This window comes from Octopus bimaculoides, chromosome 28 (assembly GCF_046866305.1).
Source record: "Octopus bimaculoides isolate indiv1 chromosome 28, ASM4686630v1, whole genome shotgun sequence".
Lineage (NCBI taxonomy): Eukaryota > Metazoa > Mollusca > Cephalopoda > Octopoda > Octopodidae > Octopus > Octopus bimaculoides.
In genome coordinates, this window is record NC_142955.1 from 16,873,248 (window position 1) to 16,883,273 (window position 10,026).

The following is a 10,026-nucleotide window of genomic DNA, read 5'->3' on the forward strand; positions in this document are numbered from 1 at the left end:
CCTTTGCCAAGTAAAGAATAACATATTTTACAGATTTCTTCAATCCTAGAAAGGTAAACAAACATGTACGCACACGCACACATTCCTACATATATGTATATGTATGCACATGTGTTGATGTATATAAATATATGTGTGAATGTGTGCACAAAGTTTGTGACTTTGGTTAAAAGAAAATACAGGAGGGTCAGTTAATTATGACTTTATTCAACATATTCACCTATTTATTGCAGCAGTCCTTCAGTTTTTCTAAGTCCTGTAAAAGAACTCATCAGGTTGGGCCGCCAACGAGGCCCTTCGTGATACCCATCAAGCCAGGAACTTTTCAGCGCTCCATCGAGGGGGCACGCACTTGTAGAGATGCCTACAAAGTATGCAGAGTTTGTCGGAGATTTGGTTGTTATTTCTAGTATGTGGAGAGACTGCTTGAAGGCCTATTTAATGCGTGGGTTGGAAAACCCTACGCATGTGCATTGATCGAAAGTGTTTAATAATATCTTTTGGATAGCCAACATTTTTTCCTCCGGCATTATAATTTCTATAAATCGACGAAAAAAATGGATATGTAGAAATGATAGGGCGTGGCGGGGAATTCAAACTTTGAAATGCCAATTTGTTTTACAGATTCGGAATCTCCGTAGCCGAAAGCGTTGGTTTCTGTTGGAAAAAAAAAAAAGGGGGAACGGAAGCGACGGCAGACACGGACGGTGTGCGGTGTCTGCTGCGGCAGATGAATTTCATCCTAGATGAGAATTTGAAGATACGAATTTACGGCTGAAAAAAGTGAAGCAGAGCCCAGAATTGACTTCGAAGTTGATAAAGAACCTCGGCAAAGTTCAAACTTGAAACTGGATGATTTCTTAGAAACGCAATATAAATGATGCGTTGTTTACACGTGAAAGAGGTGAGTGGACAATAATTTTACAAAAAGGGCTGATGTGAAAACCTTCGTAGTTACAGTGAAAGCACATTACAATATTGGGAAATAGATTTACTTTCTCGTGTTTCCGTCTTTTATTTTCAGGAGATAATACTTCTAAACTGAAATGTTAATCTGATATTTCTGAATACCCAGGGTGGGCTGTTGCATGTTATGTATATCTGCATACTTATAAAAGGCAGTTTGTATAATGACTGCTAATAACACTAAATAAAATTGGTAATAATTATGGTATTTCGTTTGTTTTTAACCAATCTCGCCTCCAGCATGCTCGCTATGAACTGTCTATCTTGAAAACGTTGTGGGGAAGAATAATTTATCTTTACAATTTCAAGTTCGGAAGTGTGTGAATTGTAAATATAATTTATGGACATCCTTGTGTCTCGTATAATGGATATTACAGAGATTTGGTGGAACAACACCAATTCACAAGACTTGATGTCGGCTGTTATTACAGTAAAATTACAGTTTCACACCAGACTCAATTTCGGTACTAAAGTATTTTCCTGCGTTTAAAAAAAATTTTTTTTTTTAGGGTGCTATCGGAAACTATAAATTTACCTTTATTCGGTACTACTAAAGCAGCACGGTCCCGAACACGCAGCCGAGTGTCCGCGCCAGCCAGTCTTGAGTGGTCGATCCTAACCCCAACCCTATCCCTAACCCTAAACACGTATTCATTTGCACACGCGGGTTAGGGACAGGGTTAGGGTTAGAGTTAGTGACAGGGTCAGGGCTAGGATCGACCACTCACAACTAGCTAGCGCGGACGCGCGACCGTGCTGCTTTAGTAGTACCTCTTCCATATATAAGTACATACATAAAAACATACATTCATTCATTGTGCACGTTGATGTAGTTTGTTATTTAAACCTTTTTAATCACTGACCTCAGACCAAGCTAAGGGGTGAATAAAGGGGTACTACTAAAGAAGAGTGGTCCTCAATTTGCATACGCGCACTTGTAGGATCGACTACTCACGACTAGCTAGCGCGGGTGCGAGTTAGGGACCACTCTTCTTTAGTAGTACCGTTAAAAAATTAGGTTATCCGCCCCACCCCCCAGTTTTATGAGAAATATCCGTACTTCTGGTTGTTTCCCTCAACTAAAAGAATTGTTTAACCCTTAATAAGACTAAATAACAAAAGTGCAAAGATGAAAAAACATCTAATTGGATCTGATATTTTTATAACAAATTATACCATGCCTCTTGAGGAGGCCAAACGTCAACTATGTTGGAAATTTGCGGATTTTACATACACACATGAAACGCAGTACTTACGGAAACTAACGAATATTTTGTTTTGGTCCCGGTGCGCGAACTCGCGCATCCGCGCTAGCGAGTCGTGACTAGTCGATCCTACGACTTAACATTTCTGCCAGGGAGATATATATACTCAAGACGGACTTTTTAGTCTCTTTCTTATTAATGTGTGACTCCTACAGGACAAACCTCTTATCTCTTGGAGCAGTGGGCTCGCTTTGCTCTTAGCCATTACAGATGCTTCGTTTTGTAGCTGACACTTTTATGTTATTCCCAGCCCCAATCACATAATGTTATATGTTCACATCTATGTGCGTGCGTAGGTATACGTATATATGAATACATCTTCACTAGTAGTACTATTTTGTTAAGCGCATCTACTAAGCAGTATGAACTGTGTTTAAGGCAGATACGCACAGTGTGTATCACTCCGCTATAGACACTGTTTGTAGGAGTGGCTGTGTGGTAAGTAGCTAGCTTACCAACCACATGGTCCCGGGTTCAGTCCCACTGCGCGGCATCTTAGGCAAGTGTCTTCTACTATAGCCTCGGGTCGACCAAAGCCTTGTGAGTGGATTTGGTAGACGGAAACTGAAAGAAGCCCGTCGTATATATGTATATATATATATATGTTTGTATGTGTGTGTTTGTCCCCCCAACATCGCTTGACAACCGATGCTGGTGTGTTTATGTCCCCGTAACTTAGCGGTTCGGCAAAAGAGATCGATAGAATAAGTACTAGGCTTCTAAAGAATAAGTCCTGGGGTCGATTTGCTCGACTAAAAGGCGGTGCTCCAGCATGGCCACAGTCAAAAGACTGAAACAAGTAAAGGAGTATGTGAAATAAAGTAAACATGTAGAAACATAACAATGCCTTCAGTGAGTTGTTTATTATCCCACAAAGAACAAAAGAATACATAACACATAAAATGAACCTTTAAACATTAATGCTAACTGGCTTATTCTCCAACCAACTAATTTTCAATAGCTATAAAACAACAACAACGTTTGTACACCTTATTAGAGCAGAAAATTTTGCTGCTCTTAGAAATAGAATTTTCAGAAGTCATGCAATACTTAATAATAGTGCTTAGTATAAAATCCGGCCGTTGCTAGTACCGCCTGACTGGCCTTCGTGCAGGTGACACGTAAAAGCACCCACTACACTCTCTGAGTGGTTGGCGTTAGGAAGGGCATCCAGCTGTAGAAACTTTGCCAAATTAGATTGGAGCCTGGTGTTGCCATCCGGTTTCATCAGTCCTCAGTCAAATCGTCCAACCCATGCTAGCATGGAAAGCGGACGTTAAACGACGATGATGATGATGATGATACATTGTCCAACCTTCCAGCAGTGTATAAACAGAACTCCAAGACATTTCTTTCATTGGTTATACTTAAATTTTACTTCCAGTTTGATTAAAATATGAGATTGTGAAGGAAATTTCAATTTATCATTGCAGTAATATTGTTAAATCCCTACTGTTGAATCTGAAATTTCTATGTAACCTCTCCAGTTGACGCAGTTTCTGTTATATTTCAGATAACCAGAAGACATTGGCAGTAAAGAAGACTTTGTACTTCATTGCTCAGAATCAACATTTACAATCTTGAGAAAGATTAAAGAAAAAAGTCTCGGAATATGTGAACACTTGATGGAATTACTGTGGAATATTTCTTCTGAATGAGAGCATTAGTAAAATGTCTCTACTTCTCTATCTGGAATATGTTGAAGATGATGGTATTGCAATTAAACTTGGATTCCAAAGGAATATGAGGTATCTGCAGATATTGACCGAGACAAAATTAATGGAAATATAAGAGAATAAATATTTGTTAAGAGTAAAAAAAATTTGGTTCAGCATAAGAAAAACATCTGAATATTGTGGTAAAAGAAGGAAAATAATGGAAAATGAATTGTGTGAAGGGAATATTAAATGTAAATCAGAGTTTGAAAATAATGATTCTCTTGATAAAATGCCAAATGATGAAGAGAAAATGTCATATTGTTGTGATATATGTAAGATGCCATTCTCTCGAAAAAGTAAACTCACTGTTCACAAAAGTATACACACAAAAGAAAAACCATATAGCTGTAACATCTGTGGTAAATCATTCTCTCAAAGTGATGATTTAACTAAACATCAGTGCATTCATACAGGAGAGAAGCCATATCATTGTGGTATCTGTAGTAAATCATTCTCTGGTGCAAATAGCATTACTAAATACAAATACATTCACACAGGTGAGAAGCCATATCACTGCAATATCTGTGGCAAATCATTCCCTTCAAAAGATACTCTAAATACACATGTGTACATCCATACAGGAGAGGAGTCCCATTACAGTGATATCTGTAGTGAAAAATTATCCGAAGAAAGTAATGTAGCTAGACACAAACGTGCTTACGCAGGAGAGAAGCTATATCACTGCAATGTCTGTGGTAAATCATTCTCTCGAAATGAGTCCTTAACTAGACACAAACTTGTTCATACAGGAGAGAAGCCATATCATTGTGATATCTGTGGCAAATCATTCTCTCTAAGCAATCATTTAACCAGACACAAATACACTCATACAGGAGAGAAACCATATCGCTGTGATATCTGTGGTAAATCATTCTCTCTAAATGATGCCTTGGCTAGACACATACCTGTTCATACAGGAGAGAAGTCTTGTCGCTGTACTGTCTGTGGTAAATCATTCTCAACAAGCTACAGGTTAACTGACCATGTACGCATTCATACAGGAGAGAAGCCATATCACTGTGACATCTGTGGTAACTCATTTCCTACAACGCGTAACTTAACTGCACACAAACATATACATAAAAAAGAAAAACCATATTGCTGTAACATCTGTGGTAAATCATTCACTCGAAATGGTCATTTAACTAAGCACAAACGCATTCATACAGGAGAGAAGCCATATCACTGTGATAAGTCATTCTCTGAAGGAAGTAGCGCAGCTCAACACAAATACAATCACACAGGTGAGAAGCTATATTGCTGCAATGTCTGTGGTAAATCATTCTCTCGAAATTCTTCTTTAACTAGGCACAAACTTGTTCATACAGGAGAGAAGCCATGTCGGTGTGATATCTGTGGTATATCATTCTCTCTAAGCCATCAGTTAACCAGACACAAACACACACACACAGGAGAGAAACCATATCACTGCAATATCTGTGGTAAATCATTCTCTCGAAGTGATCACTTAACTGGACACAAACTTGTTCATACAGGAGAGAAACCGTATCACTGTGATATCTGTGATAAATCATTCTCTCAAAGTGGTCACTTAGCTCAACACAAATGCATTCATACAGGAGAGAAGTCCTAAGTGACATCTGTGGTAAATCATTCTCTTGAAATGACCACTTAGTGACGCACAAACATATTATTAACCCTTTAGCATTTAAACCGGCCATATCCAGCCAAAAGTATTCTGCCTATTCTATGTTCAAACTGACCAGATCTAGTCTTTCACACCAACCCTACAATAACATTTTAAAGATTAACAGCTACCTCATCAAAACCTCAGAGCTACAAGTTAATGCATGATTAGTTCAAAACAATGTGGATAAAAAAAGCATTAATTATGGCAGAATAATGTGAACACTAAAGGGTTAAAGGAGAGAAACCTTATCACTGTGATGTCTTTGGTAAATCATTTTCTCTGAAAGGTAACTTAAATACACACAAATGCATTGATACAGAAGAGCAGCCATATCATTGTAACATCTGTTGGAAGTCATTCACTTTAAACAATCAATTAAACACAAATCCATTCCTAGAGGAGGGAAATCTATAATAAATCATTCTCTCAAAATGACAACCGAACTATATATAAGTATATTCAAACAGGGGAGAAGTTGTATCACTGTGATAAATTATTCCCCCGAAAAGACAATTGATTACACATGTAATGTTTTCTTACAAGTGAGTAATTGTATCGGTGTCATAATTCTCTCCATGACGGTAATATCTTATATAAGATTATCTTACATATATAATAAAATGCAGCACATGTCCTGTTGGTGATGCTATTTGAAGAAGAGTAAAACAGTAACAAGGAGTTAACTAAACACTTTGTTTCTTTGCAGAATTTTCTACATAGGTGCAGCGGTTGAAGTGTGGTAAACAGCTTGCTTACCAACTGCATGTCAATGTGTGTGATTGTCAAACTAATTAATCTGCATATTTATATAAAGTAGATGTTTGATATTATTCACTTATGAAGTAGTAAAATTAAATATAAAAATATACATGCTCTTCTTTTACATATTCAATCCTCTTTCTCCCACCAAACTTCTCTCTGTGTATATTAAATTTTATGGTGACCAGGGTAAAAATGTGGTGAATAAGCTATTGCATGGCTTTGATATTGTGTATGTATAGGGAGACTCTAAATTTGCATGCAATAGAAACTAAATTATATCTGCGAGTTCCTTAACAACCTGGAATCACATCGCGTGTCACATCACAAACTCATAACGAAGAGAAGATCCTCACTTATTCATCATCATCATCATCGTTTAACGTCCGCTTTCCATGCTAGCATGGGTTGGACGATTTGACTGAAGACTGGTGAAACCGGATGGCAACACCAGGCTCCAATCTAAATTTGGCAGAGTTTCTACAGCTGGATGCCCTTCCTAACGCCAACCACTCAGAGAGTGTAGTAGGTGCTTTTACATGTCACCCGCACGAAGGCCAGTCAGGCGATACTGGCAATGGCCACGCTCAAAATGGTGTCTTATGTGCCACCCGCACAAGAGCCAGTCCAGGGGCACTGGCAATGATCTCGCTCGAAAATCCTACGAAGGCCAGTCAGGCGGTACTGGCAACGGCCACGCTCAAAATGGTGCATCTTATGTGCCACCCGCACAAGAGCCAGTCCAGGGGCACTGGCAAAGATCTTACTTGGCTTGCTGAGTCTTCTCACGCACAGCACACCTCCAAAGGTCTCGGTCAGTAGTCATCGCCTCAGTGAGGCCCAATGTACGAAGGTCTTGCCTCACCACCTCAGCCCAGGTCTTCCTGGGTCTACCTCTTCCACGGGTTCCCTCAACTGTTAGGGTGTGGCACTTTTTCACGCAGTTATTCTCACCACATGTCCATACCAGCGCAATCGTCTCTCTTGCACACCACAACTGATGCTTCTGATGTTCAGCTTTTCTCTCAAGATACTTACACTCTGACGGGAAATAAAATGCTCCACATTGATACAATGGTACAAGTTTGCAACATTTCATTCTTAAATGAATGAAGTTTCATATAAATTACACCACATAATTTACTAGCTTTATACTTCTTCACTTTCTATGTTTTAAATACCAGACATTACGATTATTCAAATAAAAGGTTTTTCAAAATTGCAATTACTGTTCACTTTTTTGTCCTGGTTCATTTTAAAGTTATGTATGGTAACTATTTTAATGTTCTGGATATTTTTTTTATAAAAGTATGTTTCAATCATGGGAGATGAAGATTCCACATAAAAATTAGGGCTGGCGTTGGGGGTTGGATTTAGGATTTCATATTAGGGTCAGTATTGTAGTTTAGATTTTAGGGACAAAATTAGGATCTTAAGTTTTAAGCTAAGAGCTGAGGGTTAGCATCTAATGTTAGGGTTTCGTGTTAGCACTTTGGATTATAATTTTTTACTTTGGGTTTTCAAAATTAACTCTTCCTTCTACAAGCCTAGATTCGAAACCGATTCTAAGAATTCTCGGTCGTTCAAATCACCACAATCAACAGGCTTTCTTTGTCCTGTCAAAAAGTGATTGATGATCTCCCTTTGACCTTCGACCTAAAGCCATGTCAGGCGAAGTCCAAATGGACAGGAGTTGACCTATTCAGGTACGAACTCTGCTGCAGTATGTCTGTCCTTCTAGCTGCCACGATTCTTATAAATTTAGTGGCCAACAAGACAAAAGGCGAGAAGGCCCTAGCAGCCAAACGAGGAACGTCTACGCCACGACAGCTTTTCTCAGAGACTAGAGCAATGTTCGAAGTTCCACGGTAGATTACTGCCTCAGTTGAACTATGTACACACACACGCAAACATATATTCATTTGTGATATATCACTTCTACAGATGTACCCTGTTTCTATTTGTGGCAACTCGTAGCAGTTGTCAACATTTCGTATGGAGTGAAGAATTATGTGTACCAACAACAAATTAAGTCCAGGGAATAAATTACTTTTAATTATGAATCGATTCACTCGTTTATTTCAAAGGCATACACATTCCTTTTGCATCTGTTTTCCATGATACACATTTAACCGCTACAGGGTAATGTTTAATTTAAGCAGAAATTGAAAAGATTTGAATTTGTGTACAGATTTTTACAGAATTGAACTTGCATGTGTTTGGAATATGAATATCAAAGTCTATTCTTAAAAGAAGGAAAATAAAAAGGTCTCGAATGTGTTCTTAGTCCAAAATTTCATTGAGTGTTATAATAATTTCTGTCGTATATCACATCACAAAATGGGCGAAGGTAAGGCGAGTGCACGCCACTTAAAACTAACTGTAGCCCTAAACCTATGTTTATTCATCACATTTTTACCCTAGTCACCGTAAAATTATATACACAGAGGAGAAAGATTCGGCGATCTTTTGTTACAAGAACAGACGACTGCTAGATACAAACCACGTGTGTTTATTTACACTTGTGAAGATGATCGTCAATTTCCGTAAATTTTTTACATATGGAATTGGTGGGTGGTGGGGATCTTTCGAAGTCGGCGTGAAAGCGAAAGAGACAGAGAGAGCGTGTTTGTATGAGGGAAGTTCTGGATCTTTCTGAATTGATGGACACCACTTTTTATTTATGTTTCAAACTTCGTATACTTGTATATTTTGTCTTATAGAACAGAGAAAAATTTTATATTCGAAGTTATTTCATGTTAAGAGTTGTCGTATTTCGGTAATTTCAACCAATCATTGACGTCTATTGAGGTGAAAACAATTACTGCTGATCTTTTCCCTTGAATAAAATTAGTGCCGTTGTTTGTCAACAACAACTATCGGCGGTGCTGTTATTTATGACATCGTTCGTGCGTTTGTACTGGTCTTAGCTTTAGGGTTATGAGTATTTTCACCAAACTTGGTGAAAATCTAAACTTTTCTCAACAACTCTAAGAGTAAAAGATGTTTTATATGACACATTCTACCAGTGTCCCAAGTTTGAAAGTGTTTCGTTAAGAAAAAAAGTGGTGTCCGCCAAATCCCCAATTTTATTTTCATGGTGCCCTAAATAAATTTCCCACCCTCACCGATTTTGGTTGATTTAGTGGGCATTACGCACTTAAAAACTGTAGGAGAACCTTTTTTAGGACATAAAAAATTTGAAACGTGTGTATTTGAAGGGGGATTTGGCTGTTGTTTCTAGCATCTCCCATGACCACCTTCCAAGCGTCTTTCTCACTCTAACAAGTATTGATGTTTTTAAGCATAAACTCATTTATGCTATTAAAATTCTTTTCAACCCTAAACCTTACCGGTCATGGGATATGCTAGAAACAACAGTCAAATCTTTTTTACATCACATTAATTCTTGTTTGAAAATATTTAGGTTTTAGAAAATTTAGCGATCTTTCGTTTTGACTAAAACTGTCATCCGGGTTCGTTAATCTTTTTTATTTATTTACATCCGCTGGAGCTTTAGGTGCTCAATAAACACTCACAACGCCCGGTCTGGGAATCGAAACCGCGATCCTATGACCGCGAGTCCGCCGCCCTAACCACTGGGCCATTGCGCCTCCACAGCAAACACATACATACCATCTATATATTAATACATAAAGGGAGATAA

At 38.3% G+C, this 10,026-nt stretch overlaps 1 protein-coding gene across 2 annotated transcripts; it reads left to right on the forward strand.

The window, feature by feature from the left end:
- The first annotated feature begins 367 nt into the window (after positions 1 to 367).
- Positions 368 to 7,584, forward strand: LOC106883531 (uncharacterized). Of its 2 annotated transcripts, none has more exons than XM_052977410.2 (2): positions 368 to 904; positions 3,745 to 7,584. In XM_052977410.2, the coding sequence occupies exon 2, from the start codon at positions 4,107 to 4,109 to the stop codon at positions 5,541 to 5,543; it is 1,437 nt and encodes a 478-aa protein (XP_052833370.1). In that variant the 5' UTR covers positions 368 to 904; positions 3,745 to 4,106; the 3' UTR covers positions 5,544 to 7,584. The 2 variants fall into 2 exon arrangements, with proteins under 2 accessions (XP_052833370.1, XP_052833371.1); XM_052977411.2 differs by lacking the exon at positions 368 to 904 and adding an exon at positions 2,190 to 2,523.
- The last annotated feature ends 2,442 nt before the right edge of the window (positions 7,585 to 10,026 follow it).

What these genes read in the sequence shown, in the direction of transcription:
- LOC106883531 (XM_052977410.2), top strand. Translation starts at nt 4,107, where the DNA reads ATGGAAAATGAATTGTGTGAAGGGAATATTAAATGTAAATCAGAGTTT.